Source organism: Staurois parvus, unplaced genomic scaffold (genome assembly GCF_062004578.1).
Source record: "Staurois parvus isolate SC_StPar_1 unplaced genomic scaffold, SC_StPar_1.0 ptg000424l, whole genome shotgun sequence".
Classification (NCBI taxonomy): Eukaryota; Metazoa; Chordata; class Amphibia; order Anura; family Ranidae; genus Staurois; species Staurois parvus.
In genome coordinates, this window is record NW_028318220.1 from 429547 (window position 1) to 454238 (window position 24692).

Below are 24692 nucleotides of genomic sequence, written 5' to 3' on the forward strand. Positions count from 1 at the left end.
ATATAGATTGGCTTCCAACTGTCGTAGTGACCGGCTCTGATAGTCCATGTCCACCTTGTCTCTTGAAACTGCTGTTACGTCAGCTGTGTAGAGTGAACAAAGCATGGCACATGTCACCTGTGATCGTCCATTGTGTATCTGAGAAGTGTGATGTCATGGTCCTCGTAAATGAGTGGAGTGGTTGGAAGCAGACAGTGATCGCAGAGTGCAGGGGCAGTGACATGCCAGAGGATACAGATGGGCTGTGTAGCCAGGCAGGTTTATTAGTGATGGAGCAGCGATCAGCCGTGTGCCAGTAGTGGATGGCTATGCCTATAGTAGGTGAGCTGGATGTGCGGCTTATGACGTCAGCGGGTGTCCTGTGACCAATGAGTGTTGGCGGCCCCTCCTCTGTGTGTCTTATGGTCAGGCAGAGCGGAGGCGAGGCAGCACTCAGTAGGTGAGCAGTGCACGCTGCCATGATCTGCCTGCCATAGTCATTGTGCCCGAGCTCATCTCACATCTGGGGAGGCTTCATGACTCTTTCCTGCTGCCATCATGTTTGCTAATCCAGTGACTTCTACTCCATTCTCTGTCAAAGACATCCTGAACCTGGAGCAGCACCACACTGGCCTGACAGCCATGGACATCTCCCCCAGGATGGATTCCTCTTCCTGCATGCTGTCCAGCTTCAAGCAGGAGTCGTACCCGGGTACCCCCTGCCTGTCGGAGCTAAGTGAGGACCTGACTCAGAGGGACACCTCCAAGGGATCCTCTCCTTTCCCAGGATCCTTCTACGTCAAAAACTACATGGAGATGGAGGCTTCTAAGGAGCACAAGGAGGGCAAAAAAGGTAATAAAATAACCTGATGTGTTCATATCATAGAGGGATCTACTGGGCTCAGGCCTAAAGATCACATCTACAGATCACACAAACAAAGCGATCCACTCCGATCCTGCACCGCCGTGCGATATCACATGATGGGGCTCCAGCCATAGCCGGCACCACCACCCGCTTCCGAATGTCACATCCACATCGCTGAGCCCTTCGATGTATTCATATTACCGGCATTGGAGATTGTACAGTGAGCCAGGGCTGCAGGGTGGAAAGAGGAAATGGGGAACCATCCATTCTATGTTGGGTTTGCCTTTATTTCATTGTTAGATGGGGTAAAAAAAATTATCTTCAGTAACCAGTTGTATAAAACGCTACATGTATTATTTGTATTAGTATTTATTTGCTACTATTATGAAAAAATGTATATATGGTGTACATATATAAATAAATATACGTATGTATATTTACTAGAGAGAGAGAGAGAAAGAATACATTAGTTGCACATCAAGATATATTTAAAAAAGTGATTTGACAGTGTATGCTTTTATGTATAAGTGCTTTTCTATATTTATTATTCTTTAGAAAATGTTTATTTAAATAAAACAAACATATATATATACACAGTATATATATATATATATATACACAGTATATATATATATATATATTTAGAGAGAGAGGGGGGGTAAATAAAATAGTGTACAGTATTATTGTATTATATTTATATTGATATATATTTATTTGCAAGTATATGCTTTTATGTATAAATTTTTTTATGATTATTTTAGTTTTTAATTTTTATAGTGTACAGTATTTATAGATATATATTTATGTGCTAATATATGTTGTTACTATTAGTAGTATTAAGTATACATGCTTATAAATATATACATATTAATCTATCTATCTATCTATCTATTAGCAAATACTTTAGTGCAGAGAAAAAAAAACTTCAAGATTAAAATATATAGATAATTTTACAACAATATATATTGAGAGAGGGAGAGATATACATAGATGTACTTGTTTTTATTTGTGAGGCGAGTATTTTACTTACATGACACTGGCATATTGAAGTTGTAATAAGATATACTAAGAATAATAATAATAATGTTAATAATAATGATAATAATAATAATAATAATAAACAGTAGTACATCAGTGATGTTTGTAGCAGCAATAATAAAATAATAGTTTTACTTGTTTGCACACACACATATGTATAGATACTGTATCCTGTAATTAGGAAGTCCCCTATGCACTCTTGTTTAATGTAAACTGTATTTGTAACTACATTTATTTTAGGTTTAGGTAGATTTAACACAAATGTTGCAGCGACATCACAATAAATTGTATCAGAAATAGAGTTGTGATTTTCTTTATTCATTTTGAAGAGAGAAATAGGGACAATAAATAAGAAAACAGCTTACATGATATTTTTCTTTACAGTAAACTAGAAATAACTGTAACAGGCATTCAAATAATGAAAATACTCAGTGAACACTGGCAATCTAAATGGTTGTGTTCATGCATTTGGGTATTGTTGATCTTGGTGGTTAATTGATGTTATCAAGGAACTGATTTGTTGGTTATGGCACTATTTGCTGTAAATGTTGTACTTTTCTTTCCCAGAACTCTGCTCCCTGCAGAAAACCATGGAAAGTGACAAGAGAGACATGGAGGACCCAGACCGACCAAGGCAGAGAAAGAGAAGGAAGCCCAGAGTCCTCTTCTCCCAGGCCCAAGTCTATGAACTTGAGAGAAGGTTCAAGCAGCAGAAGTACCTATCTGCTCCAGAGAGAGACCATTTAGCTAACGTATTAAAGCTCACATCCACCCAGGTGAAAATCTGGTTCCAGAACAGAAGATACAAATGTAAAAGACAGAGACAAGACCAGACTCTTGAAATGGTTGGCCTACCACCTCCAAGAAGGATAGCTGTCCCAGTTTTGGTGAGAGATGGCAAGCCTTGCTTAGGAGAATCATCTCCATACAACTCACCTTACAATGTCAGCATTAACCCTTACAGTTATAACACTTATCCCCCCTACTCCAACTATAGCAACCCAGCCTGCAACGGCAGCTACAACTGCAGCTATACATCAATGCCAAGCATGCAGCCAACCTCAGCCAGCAATAACTTTATGAATTTCAGTGTGGGGGACTTGAACACAGTGCAGACACCGATCCAACAGGCAAACAGTGTCACTGCACTTCATGGCATTCGAGCCTGGTAGAACTTCATTAAAAGGATTCAACAAAGCACTAAACATGGTGGCAAGGACTTCATAGACTGGAAAGAAGCAGAAACCCGATGGAAGAAAAAACACTTTTAGATCTTCTGCTGATGTGACTTTTGGCCCATGATGTGTGATTGTGCATGATTTGCTAATGAACTATGTGGTATACAGGACAGGACCAGCCAACAGAAGATTCACACCTTATTAAGGAGAGTTTCCTTTTTCAATGTTTCTTAGAGTTCACTTCTTGTGTCACCAAGCTATTTTCAGATTATCCTTGTGTGCCCTTTAATTAAAGTGAATCTGTCCTGTGTGAGGCAAGATCACAGTGCTGTACATGATGAGGCTGAGATGATGCAGAAATCATTTTTACTTTTCTTGTTTTCCTGTTGCCATTGCTGAAAACCCAGCAGTGGAAAATCAGCTTCTGAGGCGCCTTTTGTTTCGGCAACATTTGTAATGAACAATATATCAGATGAACATGGCAGTAAACCACTAGACACGGCTCTGCATCTGGATGCTGCTGAACATAAATTAACATGCCCTGGGTGAAATAATAACATTATAACAGTAACTGGCAGACTTTGCAAAATATGTTCCTTGGTCTGATTGCTGCATGTGTTCCTCTTTAGGTGACAGATTCACTTTAGGCTCATGAAGTCAGGAGGTTACACCAGTCTCTTTCTCTTCTTGCCAAGTTGTTACATTTTTGACTACTACTGGGCAAATGTTTAAAGTGTACCAATAAATAAACTCCTGGGAGCTGTGCCTAATAACTCATTTTTTTAAAGCCCCTTAGCAAAACAAATTTTGAATTTAAGAACCCATAATGTAGGAAGGACTGAATGTGATTAGAAAAGGGAAAATTATGTTTGCTTCTCCCTTTACTTATAATAAGTTGACTGCATTACCTGAGCCACTCAGTACTGCATGCATAACCTAGGAGCCAATAGTATGCCTGATTGAGGACTGGACAGCGGGTCTGTTAGTCTTTGGCTGTTGGCGGCACTCACTTTGTGGTCTCGGAAGAAAAGCTTAGGAGGTACTGCAAAATTCCACATAGTAGGCTAGCAAGATATATACATAGACATTGGTCATTTACTACAGGAGTACATTTTGTGAAGCAATTTTAAGAGCAAGGGAATTGAGAATTTGGAATCCTCTTCACATATGAATGTATTAAAGTTACTTTAGCTGAAAATGTTACTCCTTTAGTAAAGAAACCATAGAGAGACAAAGTGTTACTGCAAGTGGCCTTTTTGTTAATTAACTATATTAAGTTATTTTTTGCTCTATTTAACCCTCGGCCATAGCTTCAGGTTTCAGTGGACAAAGCAATGTTGTGATTTTTTTTTTTGCATATAACAGAATGCTGTTTTTGTTTCTGTTTTTTTGGTATATTTGTATTTTTATTTTTGAAAAATAGTGTGACAATTAATTAAATGCCAACATTCAAGTTAACTATGGGGCACATTTATCATAGAGGTGATTAGTTACCGCAACTACATTTCCACTTTATTTTCTCTTCTTTTAACTTTCATCTATTTATTTACAAGGGAGGCTTTTATGTTTCATGGGTATGGTCCTGTTAAGATGTTTGTATTTAAAAAGTATGCATTCTAAGCATTATTTTATCTAGTGTTTGAATGTAGATTTATGAACCACATGCACTGTACCACTGTACACATAATGAGCAGTACTATTAAAAAAATAGCACAGTACAGATACATGTTTTTTTTTTTTTTTTTTTAATGCACTGCTGCGCTAAAGTGGCTGTAAATGAACAAAACCTATAAAGCTCAAATCAGTTGACAAATTGAGGATCAAAGCCTAATGACTCAATTCACAAAGCTAACATGCCAGGACAAGAATCCTTATTTTAAAAAGAGTATAATGAGATTTGCAAATTACAGTTGCAAGGCCAACAATAAAGATCCTTATCCTTGTGTAGGGCTTGTGAAATTAGTCTATTGGAAACTTATTATTTCACAAGTTTTACCCAATTCACCCATTTTCATAAAGAAATTGACAAACAGTATCACAAACACCTTATAACCACTAGAATTGTGTCATACTTCCCTTTTTTTAAGGATTTGCCTTTGCTTGTTAACAACCTTCTTTCATAATTTAGGACATTTTGCCTATAGACTAGGTGGTAATTGACAGCGATCAAATCACACTACTTTGATAAATGTGTCCCAATATCTTCATTTGCCATATTAAAATGAAGAGACATAAAGCACTGGGGTCTGGGTATAGGAAATTAATACAGTTTGTGTACATTTCATAAGTATTTTATACACTTTTAGAATTCAAAGAAAAAGAAATGTTAAAAATGGGAAAGCAAGTATTTACAAAGCTTGGTTTGCTGGATGTAGGTGGTACTTGTACATTTTGGTAATAAAGTTTTTTTTAATTAATTGTTTTAACAAAAAAGTAAAAGTATATTGAAACGGTTTATTGATGATCAAAGTACTTAGTGATCGTTGGCTTTTCCTAGCGAGATTTTTGACTAAACAGCTGTCTTCACAATTTGTTTTTCATTTCTATTTATTGACATGGGTCAGGGACATGGGTTTCCCTTCATGTAATCTGAATTATGTAGATCAATTTACTAACCTGCACAAATTTTACCTCGGGTTTGTGGATCTGTGTTTGCTCCCTAAAGCTCAATTGAAAAATTAATTAATGAAAATAAATAAATATTTTTTGAACTGATTGGGTGTATGATGCGTAGAAATATTTACAAAATTGGCTATAATTGATACCATTTAGTAAATCATACCAGAGAAAGCAAGCATTATGGCTGGTTTAAGCATTAATTGGACCACAAAAAGATGAGGAGATAATTTTTCCAGTTGTTGGCAATTATTGTTACCATATTCTAGTGCTGATTTACAAAAAAAAAATCAGCTGTTCACTAAACAAAATGTATTTGGGAAATGAATGTTGGTAAATAAGGTGAAGCAGAAGTGATTACTTTGAATACCCAATCATGTGATAGAAAAAAACTTTTTTTTTAAATTTCCCTTTCAAAATATTGGGTATTCAAGGTGAAAACAAGTTCATCTTATTTATGAACATATATTAGCAATGTTTTCAACATTTTCAATGAATATGCACTGCATCCATTGATACAGAATCAGGAAGAAGGTCATGATCAGATGCCTTGCAATATATTTTGTTGAGTCATCTTCCTATCTATGACTAGATGTAACAATTTTGGTTCACAATTAGGTGAGGAAAGCAAAATTACGGGGTTGACTAACTAAAACTGGAGAGTTCAAAATCTGGTGCATCTTTGCATAGAAATCAAACAGCTTCTAACTTTAGCTTGTTCGATTAAGCTTTGACAAAAAAAAATTGGAAGCTGACTGGTTCTATGCAGAGCTGCATCAGATTTTGCCCTGTCTAGTTTTAGTAAATCAACCCTAAGTAATTTATAGTTCAGGGATCACAGTACAAAATAATAGACCAATAGATAGATAGATAGATAGATAGATAGATAGATAGATAGATAAATGACTGGGTATTTGAATAAAAACACTTTTACTTACTTACTTTTAAAAAATAATTGGACTGATGTAAATAATGCATGCTATAGGAAAAATTCTTTGTTGCCTTTTAGAACCAGTTGGCTTCCCATTATCATCTACATTCCAGGCCTGAAAATAAAACAAAGACTTTAAATGGTTTCTGTGGGCTAAGAGAACAATTCTACTTAACATACTTTTAATAGGATCTGCACCAGTATTTTATTTTCTTATGTTCTTAATCCTGTAACCTATTACAGTGCATGTGAAATGCATGTTCCTATTTTTGTATGACAAGTTAATTCTTTGTTATTTGAGATCACACAAATCTTTGTGTACACATTTAGGCAAATCAGAACACTGCCAAAAAAAGAGAAGTTTAATTCATCCATTTCATGAGACGGGTTGTTCACTAGTACTATGTACAAAGACAGAGTCCTTAAGCCCCCCACCCCCCACCTCTGCTGAGCCTGCATGAGCAGATTAGGCTGCAGAAAAGACTGCAGAAATCACTTTTAGTATTTAAAATTATGTTGCCAATCAGTATTGTAAAATGTTTTTCTGGTAACTTTTATTTATCTGTCTAACACTTGCATTTAGCTGCATGGACACTATATACGTTGCTTAAATTTAGAGCAAAAAGCCTAGATGTTGCATAGAATTTTATCAACATAAAATGACTGTTACAATAAAAAAAAAGATAGATAAAGGTAGGAAATAAAATAAAACACAAGAATGAAAATAGTGCATGAGTTAGGCTACTGTACATTGATGCAATAACATGTTATATTTATGGATATAGAAAAGAACATAGCAGCGCCACTCTAATGTTATATGTTTGTATTTGGCAAGCAAGGAGTTTAGTTCTGCAGAACAAGACATATTTTTCTATATATAATATTTTACTAAGTTTAGAACTAAAGTAAATAAATCAGATATAATTATTTTCCCAGTTTTGGTTCCAAAAGTACATTCAGGAAACAGATCACAGATAATTAGTGACTATCAATAAATCAGCAATTTTTCACAAAAGATACTTTATTTTGTTAACTAGAAACATTGGAAAGCTGACCCACGACCTCACTTATCTCCACATTCATAGGTCAACTGCCCACAGTACAACCTGTTCTTCAAGTTTTCTTGTTTTTTTTAAAGGGGTGATCACTTAGTCCTTCTCTTACCTGTGATACTATTGTATTTCAGTTCACTTGTTTTACCTATTGATTCAGTTATACTACACCTTGGAGTTATAGCACTGTCTCATACAAGTGTATTTGCGAAGGCAAATAAACTATAGTATTACACAGCAAACAATTACAATCATTCATCAGTGTAACATCTGTAAATTGCTGAAAGATGGCATATAATTGGTTGCTACAGGTGGATTACTGCACTCGGCACATCACCATTCCTCTTTGCACTGAATTATTGGATAAGTACTGCGGTACTTTATAGAAAACTTATTCTGTTAGATGAACTTCCAGACTGCACAGAGGTCATGTTTTTTTGCTAACACATTAGAAATGTACATTTTTCAATATAAAAACAGCCATGTTTGACTAATCAAAGGTTTGTTTTTATTTTGCTAGATTAGATACAAAGCAATTTGATTTTCCAATTGAAATTGATAGGCACTTGAAAACAGAAGTTCAAAAAGTACAAGGCGATCTTCTCAGCAAGATGGTGCTGACATGATAGAGAGGTGTTAAACATAGAAAAAATCCAGGACAAGTAGCTCTCACAAATAGATTCAATGCAATGACTCTGCTAAATAGATGAAACATGGCTGCACTTGCCGAAGGCAATTTTAATGCTAGCTTTAAACAGAACATGGAATGAAGCTTCACTTACAACAATGGACACGAGAGATGTAAGAATTACGTGCTATGCTCCATAGCTATTCTGATGTCTAGCATAGGATCCAAGGTGACATTTCAAGGTCAAAGGTCTTTTAAAGCCTATCCACACTAATGCAGTGAAAACCATGGGTCATAGCTGATCCTTTACTTTGTATGTGTCCTTGGGGTAGTAAAAAACATCCTTGACAGAATCCTTTCCACTGCAGCCAATGAATGGTCAGTATACTGAAACTGCAACCAGTGCCGCTTTGTAATGCCCAATCTTTGTAGAGCACAAATTCTGTGGTAGTAACACATTCGCCAATATATACAGTGCATCCAGAAAGTATTCACAGCGCTTAACTTTTACCACATTTTATTAAGTTACAACCTTATTCCAAAATGAATTAAATTATTTTTTTCCTCAACATTCTACAAACAATAGTTCGTTTTGAAATCTTTGCAATTTATTAAAAATAAAAAATGAAAAAAGCCACATGTGCATAAGCATTCAAGTCATTTTGAGTATAATGCTACAAGCTTGGCACACCTATTTTTGGGCAATTTCTCCCATTCTTCTTTTCAGTAAAGCTCCATCAGGTTGGATGAGGAGCGTCGGTGCACAGCCATTTTAAGATCTCTCCAGAGATGTTCAATCGGGTTCAAGTCTGGGCTCTGGCTAGGCCACTCCAGAACATTCATAGAGTTGGCCCGTAGCCACTCCTTTGTTATGTGGGCTGTGTGCTTAGGGTCATTGTCCTGTTGAAAGATGAAACATTGCCCAAGTCTAAGCTCCAGAGCACTCCGGAACAGGTTTTCATCAAGGATGTCTCTGTACATTTCTGCATTCATCTTTCCTTCAATCCTGACTAGTCTCCCAGTTCCTGCTGCTGAAAAACATACCCATAGCATGATGCTGCCACCACCATGCTTCACTGTAGGGATGGTATTGGCCAGGTGCATGGTATCCTCAGGCCAAAGAGTTCAATCTTTGTTTCATCAGACCAGGGAGTTTGGTTTCTCATGGTCTGATAGTCCCTCAAGTGCCTTTTGTCAAACTCCAGGCAGGCTGCCATTTGTCTTTTACTGAGGAGTGACTTCCATCTAGCCACTCTACCACACAGGCCTGATTGGTGGAGTGCTGCAGAGATGGTTGTTCTTCTGGAAGGTTCTCCTCTCTCCACAGAGAAACGCTGGAGCTCTTTCAGAGTGACCATCGGGTGCTTGGTTACCTCCCTGGCTAAGGCCCTTCTCCCTAGATCACTCATTTTGGCTTGGTGGCCCGCTCTAGGAAGATTCCGGGTGGTTCCAAACTTATTCCATTTACGGATGATGGAGGCCACTGTGCTCACTGGGACCTTCAATGCTGCAGAAATTTTCTGTACCCTTCCCCAGATCTGTGCCTTGATACAATCCTGTCTCGGAGGTCTATGGACTATTCCTTGGGCTTCTTGGCTTCTTTTGTGCTCTGACATGTACTGTTAACTCTGGGACCTTATATAGACAGGTTTATGACTTTCCTAATCATGTCCAATCAACTGAATTTCCCACAGGTGGACTCCAATCAAGTTGTGGAAACATCTCAAGGATGATCAGTGGGAACAGGATGCACTAGAGCTCAATTTTGAGTGTCATGGCAAAGAATGTGAATACTTATGCATATGTGGTTTGTTTTTTTATAAATTGCAAAAATTTCAAAATGAACTTCTTTCAAGTTGTCATTATGGGGTATTGTTTGTAGAATGTTGAGGAAAAAAATGAATTTAATCTATTTTGGAATAAGGCTGTAACATAACAAAATGTGGCAAAAGCTAAGTACTGTGAATACTTTCTGGATGCATTGTATAGATCATTAAATAAAAAAACTGAAAATTTTACCAAGGTAGCACTTACTGTACAGACATACAATTGCAAAATGCAATGTTATTTTTGTAAAATGATATCATTCTTTTGAGCACGTATATTTAAAAGTGAAGACAAAAATATATTAAAACCTAACACTTCGATGCATAATCATGACCTCCTAATAGGATCCCAACTATCACCACAGAGCAACTCTTATATAAGTATAGCAACTGGGTGTGGCCATGCACCTTGATTCCTTTCCCAGCTACACTGGTTTCTGTATCTTGAGGAGCATTGCAGAGGTGAATCTAAAATGAATCATATAACATCATTTCAGGAATGTTATACTCTATTTAAAAAGCATATGTAAATGACAATGCATATCAAATAATTGTTACAATAAATAGAAAAAATATACATACATACTAAGGAGCAGATAATTTTTACTCAAGTGAAGAGAATTATTATTATTATTATTATACAGTATTTATATAGCACCAAAAAGTTTGCTCAGCGCTGTACATTATAGTGGGGGACAGTACATGAGACAATACAGTTACAATACAATACACGAGGGGTTCAAGGGCCCTGCTCCCTGGAGCCTACAATCCAGGAAGGAGGGGACAGTGGTACAGGAGGAAATGGCTGTGGGGGATGGGGTGTTAGGAGGAGTGGAGGAGATCAGCAGTTAGGTGAGGGCGGGGTAGGCTTCCCTGAAGAGATAGGTTTTCAGGGTGCGCCTAAAGGTGAGGAGGGTAGGTGACAGTCTGATAGATTGGGGTAGTGAGTTCCAGAGGATGGGGGAAGCCCTGGAGAAGTCCTGGAGTCGGGCATGGGAGGAGGAGACCAGGAAGCTAGAGAGTAGGAGGTCTTGTGAGGAGCGAAGAGTACGTGTTGGGTGGTATTTGGATATCAGGTTGGTGAGGTAGTTTTGGGCAGTATTATGAATAGCTTTGTACATCAGTGTTAGTAATTTGAATTTTATGCGTTGGGCAATCGGAAGCCAGTGGAGGGAATGACAGAGGGGGGTGGCGGATACAGAGCATGTTCACTTAGCTTAGTAAATAAGTTGTTCACTTCAATCATCCAATCATATATCAGCAATAAAACCATACGCTCACTTAGATTAGAGAATAGGGTAAAGCTGTGTTCACTTCAATCATCCAATCCTGTGCAAACAATTTATTTAGTTCTTTTCTTTGCACAAAAGTTGTCACTCATCTTCTGAATTAGGAGAATAGTCTTTACCTATTTAGTAACCAACCCTCTACATGTGTGTATTTTGGTGCATTATAATTCAAAGTCATATAAATGGCCCCACAGAGTGCATGGCAACACATAGAAATTAATGACATTTATGAATTTTAGGTGACATGCAGTGTTGCAGTGCAGAAATCTGAATATTGTACATGTACTTACATTGTGGCTTTGTTTTCTGTGCTTTGGTAGCTGATTGTATTATATTTCTGGAAGCCAGTTGGATGTGAACATAGCTTTGGTAGCTGTCATTTCTGTGCTTGCCTACAGCTGACTGTAGTGTATTGCTGAGATCTGTAGCTTGTTATGTGTAGTAAATATAAATTGATTTGTAGTAGATTTGTCCACTGATCTCCATTTAATTTCAGTATAACCTATCCTACATTAGAGGCAAAGAAAGGACATTGGCAAGTTATGAGCTACACTTATACTTTCTCATTTCTCAGTTTACATAGCTTTGTGCTCAGAATGAAAATTCTAGCAAGTGGTGAAATGTTCATGAATACTTCTGGGCTGGTGCTATCTAGTAGGCCTCATGTAGCCTTCAAATTTTATTGTACCTCATACACAAAAATTGGGTCCTTCAACTTTATTAAGTTGCCAATAGAGGAAATACAACATCACCATTGCTATGAATCTGAGTAAAATGTGGTTGCCTGTGGTTGAAAAAGTATCAGGACTACTTTTTACAATGTGTCCTGGATTACATGGGGGTTGGTTTACTAAGGAGGTAGTGTGTGCTCACTTAATGTTGTCAATAAAAGTTATGTTCATGTGAATATCCAATTCTGTGGAGGATGATTTAAAAAAAAATGGATTATGCAGCACATGACTTGATGGTTGAAATGATCACCACTTTATTTTATTTAGAAAGCTAAATGAACACTCTCTGATTCTTTGGTAAGCAAGCCCCAACATTTTAGTAAGTGAGCTGTAAACCCTTTAAAAGGACAAATATTAGTGTATTTATTTTCTACTGAGAACATCAGTTAGTGTTACATTAGCATACTTGCATGTTTTTTTTCCTACTGAAATTCTGTGCCTAGTGATATATTAATCAAGTAAATGTTAAGATACTAGTGGATAGTTCTCAGTCACCACTGTAAGGCTCCAGTATACTGATTTATATTGGGGGTGTTAATTAGGTCCATCACAGCTGGTAGTTTGATGTCTCGGGGCACACAGAGTGCATGGTGACCTTTCATAACTATACTATAAGGACAGTTAATATGCAACCAGGGTGGTATGTAGCAGTTATAGGCCTACCCATAGGAAATACAACATATGGGGAAATGAAAAAAAAAATTATTTATTTAAATGTATATTGAAATACTTGCATTGACATCTAACTAGAAAATCAAATTGAATTAAGCCAACCCCTTTTTGCCCTTTATTGTATGTGTCTTTTATGTTGTTGCAGTTCCCCCCTTATATGTTGTAAAAATAGGTTGCAACCAGGGGCGGACTGACAACTCATGGGGCCCCTGGGCCATAGGGGATCATGGGGCCCCGGTGTCCTTGCCCAAACTCAAAAAAGCCTATGAAAAAGGTACCAGGGGCATCTCATGGGGCCCCCTACTGACTACGGGCCCTCGGGCAGTGCCCGAGTTTCGAAATGGTCAGTCCGCCCCTGGTTGGTGGTGATCGATACTGCGGTGGGGGCAGTTACAAGCACCGATCTCCCTGTATGGCTTTCAATGAAGCAGCTGAATTCCACAGGAGGGAGAGGAGGAGAAGTGGCTTGCAGTTGTTTCATAGAAAATCATACAGGGAGATTGGACTATGTTGTGCTCCTCTTGCCCTCCTTTACTGTTCCCTCCTGCCCCCCCCCCCCCGCCTTTCCCATACAGCTCTCTCCTGGCCCTCTATACTGTTCTCTCCTGGCCCCCCTGCACTGTTCCCTCCTGGATCCCCTGTGCTCTGCCCCGCTGACCTCCTGTACACTGCTTATCTCAATTTGACCCAAAACTGAGCATCTGTGCAAAAGAAAGCAATTACAAATTTCAAATTTCAGCTTAAGGTACATTTTAATATTTATCCTTTCTAATATTTGTTCTTTCTAAGAATAATTGCTATACCTACAGCTCGCTGATCCCACCAATGTTTTGTGAGCTGTACATATGAAAATTATTTCAGGGGTTCCCCAAGATCTCCAACTTTTTGCCAGGGTTTCTCGAAGGTAAAAATGGTAAAAAAAAACCCTGATCTAGAGTTTGGAAACATTTCCACAGTGCAATTTCTCCTGAGAGCAAAGCTGCAATTTGCAGTGTAACAGAATTACTTTGCTGGATTGAGAGGGGGCAATAGAATGCATGAAGGTAAAAAAAACTGTGCCCGAGTTTCCAAATGGTCAGTCCGCCCCTGATTGCAACTAAATTTTTTTTTTATCCTAGTATTGTATAATTAATGTTATGTCTATTCCATGTAATGCCCTAAGAATGGTGAGCCATGCTATAGTGACTTTTTGTCATTGCACCCTTGTCATATTGTTATTTGCTTCCTCAATAAAAACTTTAAAAAAATTTAATTGAGAATAATGTCACTTTAAACCAAAAACTAAATATTAGTTAAAGTGTACAATAGCAGTGTAGCATGTAACACTAACAGGTCAGATAGCTACACAATCTAATCTAATCTAATCTACTCATGATAAATTGCCCATTAGGGCTTTGGTGGCAGAAAACCATTTTTAGAAGTGTTACAGTGGTAATTCCATCCGGTAAATTAAGCTAATACAAGAAACTGTAAATGCTGACGAGGGCCTTTTTATGGGATGCCGGATAGCAGATATATCAAAATAAATAAGTAAACATTTAAGAAGGGCAAAGCAATAAGTTCACTTAAAGTGCATGTACTGTAAATCCTAACAATGAATATCTTTTATTTGCTTCCTTTGGTCTGTTGAATATACCACTGAAGCTGTTTTTTATATATATTCAACAAGTACAAAAAATATCTGTTGATTTTTCATGAAACCTTGTGAGCTGATAACTGTATGTGCTGTCTGTGCACATGAGGGGGTTATGGAAATGATGAAGGGGGAGAAGATGGGGAGAGCTCTGTGTAGGTGGGGATGACACCACATGCTTAGAAATTCAGAGCTGTGTTGTCAAAGATAGTAATTTACTATATTTTTGGCATACCAGTAGTTTTGTTTTTCTGTACTTGCAATGTGTTTAAAGATATAAATTTGTATGTATTGTACTAAATATGTTTTTTTGCCTTGGCATACAGGTTAAATGTTACCTCCTAAACCTCTTACACTTACAGCTATGTCAACCCACCCACCTATTTTTGTATAGGCCTCACAGGAACAAGAAGTTAGAGAAAATTTTATGGACATCAATAAAAACTTGGCAGGAGTTATGACTCTTACTATCGAAAACTAAAAACTTATGGCTGCTGTCATCTTGATCAACTAGCCCTTAAAACTCATTGCAGTTCTGCATGCATGTTCCAGAGCACCCCAGGAATCCTAATACTTGAATATTTTGACTAGAACAACAATTGTCAGGCTTTGGCTTAACTCCTCTTGTTTCCCTATGCTCCATCATGGCTGCTATATGTGAAGTTTAGGGGAAGGGTTGCTGCTTCATATTAAAAAAACTGATGACTGGTCACATCCAGTCCATTTTTTTGCTTCTGTGGTTGTCGGTTGAGAAATTAGAGTTTAGAACTCTCAGAGCAATAATACATGTTTAATATATTTTTTTAAATTATGATGTTTCATAATCATCTATATATCCTCTGAAGCCTAAACAGGTTTACCAGCATTAACATGACTTTGCGATATTTGGCTAGCCTTTTGGTCCATTGGCATGTGCCTCTCACATAAACCTACATTTAATATGAATATATATTTAACAATTACTAATTTCATCGAACAGGTGACCTTGGATCTGACAATAGAATTTGCTGAGTAAGTAGTTTGGTGTGACCTACACTGGGGTTAAGAAAATCACAGAAACACTACAATTTTAAAGTATACTATTGAAAAGGCCCATTTCGTAAAATAAAATATGTTTATTCCTCTTTAATTTGCTGCACCATTTAACATGTACTGAACCTTTTATGCCCACCCACAGCACTAAAGCCAAAGAGGTTTTACTGGCACATTGCTGTGTTTTCTTGGATACAATGAATTCCTTGTGTTGTATATGCTAATGTGAAGCACTCTCGCTTTTCAGTCATCTCTCAAATGACTAGCAGCACTGAGAACCGTGCTATGAACATGCATTTCATTTTGCTTCAATTTGTCATGGTAAGAGGAGACTGTGCTGATGTAATTAAACAGAGAGTTGGGGAACTGCTCAATGTGCATTTTGTTACATTTTACAACATTTTTCATGCTTTCATTTTAGTGGTTTAAATGACCATATGAGGTACCAGAAGTTATATTCTTTTCAAATATTCTACTATTTGTTGGCATTATTGGGGAATATTTTCTAACCTAACTCAGAGAGATAACATGATGATATTGGCCAGATTCAATGATATTTGTTATACCTTCAGTTACAATAAAGTAAAATGTAAAAAACATTGATTTAAGGGCTTTTGGTTTGATACTGACACAGAAGAAGACTCATGTTAGTGTGGTCAGATTGCCAGTAGTGCCATGGTCATCTGGTGGCATCACAGGTGGACTACCAATGGTACCCAGTGGGAGCATAGAACACAGCGTGGAATGCCAAAAAGCATAGTAGCCAGCCCCCCACACTCTCTGAAATCATTCACTTTGATAGCTTTATCTAACAAAACTGATTTCCATTCTGTTGCAAAAACAGTTTGTCCAATATGTGCTAGTTTTTTTAGACATTTGTCAATCCTTGTCAAAGTCTGCACAGTGCATATTCATGCACCAGTTATTCATAAGAGATTATAAATTGGCTAGCTCATGCCCACATATCTGACCTCTCATCAATACGGGGAGGTCTAATGGTCACCTTTAGAGTTTAGTGGGTTGTTGGTTTGGATTTGTTTTCTGCTGTGGCCAACAGATTTCCATTAACATCAACAGTGCAGAGTAGATGACCGCCTGCTTTGCATTTCTATAAAGCCATCAGATCATAATGGTATGCATTTACTCTGCAGGAAAAGCAGGTTAAATGCAGCCTTTTGCTTTTCATTTGAACACATATGGTATGTCGGAATAGTATTGGGTTTGAACACAAAAGGTAGTAAAAGACAACTGGGTAGCACAGTGGCTAAATGGTTAGCACTTCCACCTGGCAGTATTGTGAGTCATTGGCTCAAATCCCAACCATGGCACCACCTGCCTGGAGTTTGTATGTTCTACTTGTGCCTGTGTGGATTTCCTCCGGGTACTCCAGTTTCCCCTCATGCTCCAAAGACATGCTGGTAGGTTAATTGATTCCTGTCTAAATTGGCCATGGTATGTGTATGTAAGTTAGGAACCTTAGATTGTACACCCCTTGTGGGTTAGGGACTGATGTGAATATACAATATACATGTAAAGCACTGTGTAAATTGACAGCACTGTATAAGAACCTGAAATAAATAAATTAGACCCATCTAAACACATACCTTAGGCTGCTCAAACATGAGATATTCTAATTGTTTAAAAACAACTAGAGCAACATAGGATTACACTATTCAAACTGCTTGAGTAGGTCCTTATCTGCATATGTGTTCGGGGGTGTGTGTGTCAAAATATTGAAGCAGGAGGATCAGCATGACAGGCAGCTAGAATTTTCTGAGTCACTGCATACTAAACAACGCATATATAATACTATGAAATAATTTAAATATTGCCATCATGTCAGACAACTGCATTGTTATATCTCACAGGCGCCAGCACAAACAAAATACAATATCTAAACTGTGATGCTGCCTTCTTATAGTGGTATACAAAACCACTATTTATATGTGAAACAAAATAGAGGAAATTAACAGGCGCTACCACAACATAAATATAACATGTGAAACATATATATTTTCTTTATAAAGTCCACCGCACCAAAGTGCAACAAATCTTCAAATACTCCTTGTATTTCATATAAAATCTTGTGTCTGTGCCACCAATCTCTACACCACTGTGAGAAAAACGCACTCACCGACACTCCAGTGACCCTTACATTACTAAAGGTCAGACAGCACTAGTGGGTTTATTTACTCCTCCAATCTATGGTCATCTCTGTTCTCTCCATTCTCTTGTATATATGTAGAACTTCATCTCCATGGAAATGAACCATACCACCAAAAAAAACAAAGAAGGACTATAGTGTAGTATTATTCCTTTCCATTAAAACACATGAAGGTGAAAAATATTGCACTCACATATACTGTGCCCGAACCGGCACAGTAGTAAACAGCCTGAGTAGGTACCGCGATCCCTATAGAGACCCGTGTGCCTTCCACGGGCTGGAATAAGGGAAACCGGAAGTGACATCACCAGAACAGGATAGGACAACTTTCGATGTCCTCAACTAGTTTCACTGGCCGTCAAGAGTCATCATATCCTGTTCCAGTGACGTCACTTCCAGAGATAAACATAACATGTGAAACATATATTTTATTTATAAAGTCCACTGCACCAAAGTGCAACCAATCTTTAAGTACTCCTTGTGTTTCAAATAAAATCTTGTGTCTGTGCCACCAGTCTCCACACCACTATGAGGAAAACACACTCACCGACACTCCAGTGACCCTTACATTACTAAAGGTCAGACAGCACTAGTGGGTTTATTTACTCCTCCAATCTATGGTCATCTCTGTTCTCTCTCTCTGTTCATCACCATTGAACAGGATAGGACGACTCTCCATGGCCAGTGAAACTAGTTGAGGCCGTCAAGAGTCGTCCTATCCTGTTCTGATGATGGCACTTCCGGTTTCCCTTGTTCCGGTCCGTGGAACGCACATGGGTCTATACTACACTATAGTCCTTCTTTGTTTTTTTTTGGTGGTATGGTTAATTTCCATGGAGATGAAGTTCCACATATATACAAGAGAGTGGAGAGAACAGAGATGACCATAGATTGGAGGAGTAAATAAACCCACTAGTGCTGCTTGACCTTTAGTAATGTAAGGGTCACTGGAGTGTCGGTGAGTGTTGGTGAGTGAGTTTTTCTCACAGTGGTGTGGAGATTGGTGGCACAGACACAAGATTTTACAAGATTTTATTTGAAACACAAGGAGTATTTGAAGATTTGTTGCACTTTTGTGTGATGAACTTTATGAAGAAAATATATATGTTTCACATGTTATGTTTATGTTGTAGTAGCGCCTGTTAATTTCCTCTATTTTGTTTCACAACTGCTATAAGCAGTCTGATTTGCATGTTGATTTGCATGTGTCTGAAAAGTGGCACATACTTTGAATGATATTGTTCCTGTCATTCTGCAGCTCAGGATATCAATTTATGTGACAATAAACTTTACCATAACCTTAAAGAAAATCTGGCTTTGTTTATGCAGGTAAAGCAACAAGTTTGTTTTGATGCCCCCTCCCTCCCCAAGTGCACATAGTCACCTTTCTTCACTACCCTGCTTCTCTGATTTCCTGCCAACAGAATGGAAAGGTATCCCTATGCAACCTGTGAGTTACTTTAGGTAGAACGTATGCAGGGCTAAGGACTGTTTGCCTGCCCCCATGTGACAGTTTTGGACCAATCACCAAACACCAGAGCTGTCACATAAGAGATATAGGAATGAGTCACATTTTCCTTCACACCCAGTGGTCCCAGTATTGTTTTCACCCCAGCATCCTGCATAAATAAAAAAAGTGAAATGTTATAACACTTATCAGATGTATTTTGTATAGGAGGCTGGTATGCAAGAAGTACATAATACAAGAAGCTTACCAATATCCTACAAAAATACATTACAACTTTTAAAAAAATGTGAAATAACCTGCGCCAAAGAAATAACACACAATCAAAAAATGCTGCTGCTCAAAAGATGAAAAAAAATCAAAGTACAAACAAAAAATGAAAACAGCGAAACAAGCAAAAAGAAGAAACAAAAGTCCAAATAAGTCCCAAATAAAGAAAGTCTTGTGTTTCAAAAAACTTAGTCCCCAACATGTTAAAATCATCTGTAGTAATTCAAATATTCACCCACACTCACCCAATCAGGTGATTTCCAAGTGGGTAATGGCTTTAGGAATCAGACACACATTTTAGAGGTGAGATGAGATCTCCACAATTGTATAATACTGAACAAATCTCCAAATTCTTCTGAACAATGCCTCACGAGTGGATGAAAGAGAGAAAAAAGAAAAAAAAACAAAACAAATTGTGTAATACTGCATAAAATAAAAAATAAAGCTAATGTTCACCATTACACTCACATTTAAAAAATCGATTCCAAGCTCAGATGGACATGAAATCCTATCAAACGACCCCCAGCAACTTTTGCTTATCTTTCCTGTCCAGCCTCATTGAAGCAAGCTATCTTCTGTAAAACTGCAGGTGCATTTTGCATAAAGTGCCCTACAGAAAAAGTCCCCTTCATGACCTAATGGTGAAGTAGCATAGTATACAGATATTTGGTCAGATTTAAGGCCCATTCACACCAGAAAGTGGTGCAAGAAAGGCACATTTCAGTGAGAGTTTCCCACACCACACGTGACCGCCAGGGGCAGACTGACAACTCATGGGGCCCCTGGGCAATAGAGGATCATGGGGCCCCTGTGTCCTTGCCCAAACTCAAAAAAGCCTATGAAAAAGGTACCAGGGGCATCTCATGGGGCCCCCTACTGAACTAGGGCCCTAGGGCCCAAGTTTCCAAATGGTCAGTCCGCCCCTGGTAAACGCACTATCCTTAACAGACTGTGGCACCCCGAATACATCTAGCAAATGCAGCAGTTTTTAGCAGTTTTTAGTGGCTTAATTTGCAAAAGTAGTGCATGTACTATTTTTTTTTGTGTTCCCGTGCATTTGGCCGGCCATTGCATTAGTCGAGCTGTCAAAACCAGAATGTACAGGAACGTGCATAAATGCGTGTATTATAGTATTAACCAGCCCTTTCTAAATACTTAAAATGTGTGATTTTTCATTTATTTTTATTCAATTATGTAAAAATGGGCACATGATTAAGAATTGAATATGAACCAGAATTTGCTTTTGTGTAATTGGATAATTAAAGTGAATATTCAAAGTTTGCATTTTTTTCCTCAATTCCTTCAGTAAATTAGCCTCAATGCGTTCATAAATCCTTTAATTCTAATGTCTTTTCTTTTTATTCTTTCTATTCTTTTTTAATAGGAGTTTGCAATTTGGCTGCAGCAATATTACAGATAGGAATTGCCCAGGTTGCCAAATGCACCAATATTTTCAGATGTACTTTAGTTATATAGGTTTAGTAGCAATTAGCTTCAGTCATTTCCCTGTGTGTATTTAATGAGCCAAAGAACTTTATTCATATGTGTCAATAATTAAAGGGAGTTGGCAACCCTATTTGACCCATACTTGAACTCCAATGATATTTAAGGTCAGAACAGCCTTGAGTCCATTCTGAGCATTCTAGAATTCCCTAACCATATTAGCCTGTGCCATCTTTTTCAAACTACGGAACAACAAATCCCCAAAGGCCAATATCTGCAGGGAACCGGAATTCACTTAACATGTTTTGGAGATTTTACACAGCTGCGGGAACGATAATAAAAAATATGATACGCCCGAGGTCTGTGTTCAGAAGCTATGACCGCTTTTCAGTCACTAATATTAATGTAACAAGATTCTTATTATTAGATGGATCTGTGAAGAATGATGTAGATAATTTACTATACAGGTCCTCACAGCTTAGCCTATAGCCTAAAATTAAGCACGTGGTTTGATTAAAATTTACCCTAAAATTAAAACTGGAACATTAAAAGCTAATCTACACAATCTTCTAGCCAGTTGTGCCACTTAAAACATAAACGATCGGTCACAAGTTGGTTTTCCTCTTCATATTAATCTATTTGAAAGGCTTAAGAATATATTCAGTTCTAACAAGTCCTCAGAAAAAGCTACAAAGATTTTTAAAGAGTTCGGAATTATTTTTTTCTCTCTTTTGTTTCATAATTCTAAAGAATTGCAAATTGTCAGTTTTATTTTTTTCAGTTATCAGCAATAGTAGAAGTACAGTAGTTTTAATAGTGGTAGCAGAACTGGCAGTAGCTCCATTATCTTATAAAGCAATAACATCTCAGCAATATCAGTAAAAAGACTGCTCCTGTTAAATCTTTTTCTTTTCTCTTTCTTTATCTTTTCCTTTTTTTTATTAAAAGTAAAATAATACCTTTAATTTACACTGAAAGCAGCATTGTGTATGCAATGTTTACATGGGAATAGAACTAATTTGAAATTCCAGCATCACTAGTAATATTAAAAATTCCACAAAAAATAATATTGTTATGTATTGCCGCAAAAATATTTTTTTGTTTGTCAAATGAAAATATTTTTTTTAATTACATAATTTATAATATTTGCATATTTGATAAATTTGAAACACAAACATTTTTATACATTTAAGCACTGCATATATGTAAAGTATAGCCAAAGTTAAGCTTGTTTTACTATGTATAGACACTTGCTAACCTATTAGCTTCTAAGGTGATTGTCAGCAAAAAATAGAGATATCTATAATTTATGAATTATATCAATCTACCAGCACCAAATTACCTATACCAATCGTTACTACACCCTAAAAGAAAAGTCAATCACTTTCACCCTTGAAAGCAAACATGAATATAAACCTTTTCTCATAAAATAAACCTATATCAAATACCCAATCATAAGTGTCCCAAGTGACCTCAATCACAAAATATTCCCAAAAATTAAGATTCAGTCTCCATATAATAAAGTCTTTTCTTCCTCCAAAATAATTTTGGAGGAAGAAAAGACTTTATTATATGGAGACTGATTCTTACTTTTTGGGAATATTGTGTGATTGAGGACACTTGGGACACTTATGATTGGGTATTTGATATAGGTTTATAATTTATGAATTAGATACAGTAGAATAAGCATATAATTGGACATATTATTATGATATGCCGTGCTGCAATAAAATCTGCAGTGTGTGGTTTGAAAGAAAGATTCCAAATTTACTAACTTTCCAAAGGTGATTACTCAGCAAAACAACAGTGTTAATTAAAAAAAAAAATACATTTCTGCAGGTATAACTCCACAGTGTCATTATTGTGCCTCTCATGTTAAAAAAATCAGTCATTATGCACTCCACTTGCTCTTAGTACTTGATATTTTCCTTGAATGCATGTCAGAGTTCACTAATCGCAAGTTTTATCACGGAAATGTTACATAATTAAAGTTGAGAAAAGTCTGTCTAGTTCAACCAATTAAAAAAACATAAATAAATAGAAAAAATAAATAGACTTTTTCTTTTCAAATAATTTTACCTTTTTTTTTTTACAATTCTTATGCTGCAGAACACAATTTAAAATTTGATAAAAAATACTTGTAGTTAATTCACAACTAATAATTTTATTTTAAGAGAGGAATAAAGGCAGCCAGTCATTAACTGAATAAAATAGTACGTTTCAAAAAAATATCAAGGTCATAATTCATTTTTCCACGTATTAACTGAATAAAATAGTACATTTAAAAAAAATATCAAGGTCCTAATACATTTTTCCATGTATTAAAAATTCCCCCTGGGTGCTGCCATTTTGAATTTCAGGCCCAAAGCCACATCATATTCTTCAATTCTAAATTGTATCTATGTACTTTTTATGTAGCTTTTGGCAAAGAAGACAGAGGAAGACATTCAGAAATTCAATAATTAAATAATTTACGTGATGTTTTAACAGTCTGTCAGCCCCAAGATGAATCCTACAATGTAATTAAATAAAAGTATAATTTTTATCAGAGCATTAAGAGGTCCAAATCTAAATCCAATGCAACACAGGCTTAGCTCTAAAAATGTGTTTTATTAAAAAAAAGACACATATGAATACGCCAGTGATGTATACTAGGCAATTGCAGCATAAACATAAACTGATTTCTGTGGTCTCTTCAGTGTGATGTGTGAATGATATGTTCTATTTTTTTTTTTATAATTTATATACAATGGAGTAGAAGGGTGTAAATTTTCTAGGGCCATAAGAAGTTGGGTCATTTCATAGGCCCAACAGTTACATTTAAAGTTTAAAAATGTAAAAAGAAAAAATTCAAACATTTAAAAAGAAATGTTAAATTAAAAACAGATTTTTAAAAGGAATGAGTTTACAGAAAAAAAAACCCATGATATTCTCACTTTATATTTGTTCTCCTGTTGTGATTTGGTATTTCTGTTTGAGGCTAATTCAGATTGTGTTTTCTCAAAAGGGTATCCTATGCAAAATCAGAACACTCCGAAAAAATAAAGTCGCAGAGAGAGGCAGTACATATATATAGTCACAAGCACTGTACAACTGTTGACCCTCTTACAGTTTCACCCTTCTGGCAGTGAAAAGCTTGGTGCCATAGGTCTGTGTATGTTTGCCATGTAGCCATTTAGCACAGGAGAGGTCTTAGTGAGTGGGGGATTTGCAGACAGGCTCTTTGGTGATGTACTGGTTAAGCAGAGGAAGTTTCCCAGGAGCTAAGTGAAGAAGACCAGGAGATTCACCTAGGATAAAAAGGCACTGACTTAATTACCCTTAAGTATTACAGTAGTCACTATCAAATGTCAATTATTGGAGTGAGAAACAACAAACATTGTAATTCACATACAGTCAAAACATCCTCTAAGTGTTTGAGATGCTATCAGTTGTTGATAACGCAATTAGAGAGTCCTGTAGCAGCTCCTTGCTCTCCTATCTGCCCCATCAGTAAACAGAGCAGGAGACAGCATGGCTGTGTCCCTGGGACACAGGATGAGAAGCTGTCAGGGAACTGGAGCTTCTTTCCTGTCACTAACACTCACCCAAAGAGCTTGTCTGTAACACCTTCTTTACCATAGATACAGCCCTGGCTCTGGGGACTTGTGAAAGGTGATGGGACTTCACTGCTCTTAAATGACTTCTACTTTAAATACATCAGAATCACCCCTCCTATGTTGGGGAATCATCAATGGCATGTAAAATTGTGTCAATAAAAAAAAGTCTGACTATAGAAATATATCACGGCAAAGATGCCACAACACTTTGAAATTACTTCTACTGTAAATACATCAGAATCGCCCCTCCTATGTTGTGGAATCATCAATGGCGTGTAAAA

The 24692-nt window shown here is 37.0% G+C and overlaps 1 protein-coding gene across 1 annotated transcript; it reads left to right on the plus strand.

The window, feature by feature from the left end:
* The first annotated feature begins 520 nt into the window (after positions 1-520).
* Positions 521-5775, plus strand: NKX2-5 (NK2 homeobox 5). Its single transcript, XM_089687385.1, has 2 exons — positions 521-832; positions 2450-5775. The coding sequence occupies exons 1-2, from the start codon at positions 538-540 to the stop codon at positions 3052-3054; spliced, it is 900 nt and encodes a 299-aa protein (XP_089543511.1). The 5' UTR covers positions 521-537; the 3' UTR covers positions 3055-5775.
* The last annotated feature ends 18917 nt before the right edge of the window (positions 5776-24692 follow it).

What these genes read in the sequence shown, in the direction of transcription:
- NKX2-5 (XM_089687385.1), top strand. Translation starts at nt 538, where the DNA reads ATGTTTGCTAATCCAGTGACTTCTACTCCATTCTCTGTCAAAGACATC. An exon ending in GCACAAGGAGGGCAAAAAAG is followed by an intron (nt 833 to 2,449) that starts GTAATAAAATAA and finishes TTTCTTTCCCAG; the next exon opens with AACTCTGCTCCCTGCAGAAA.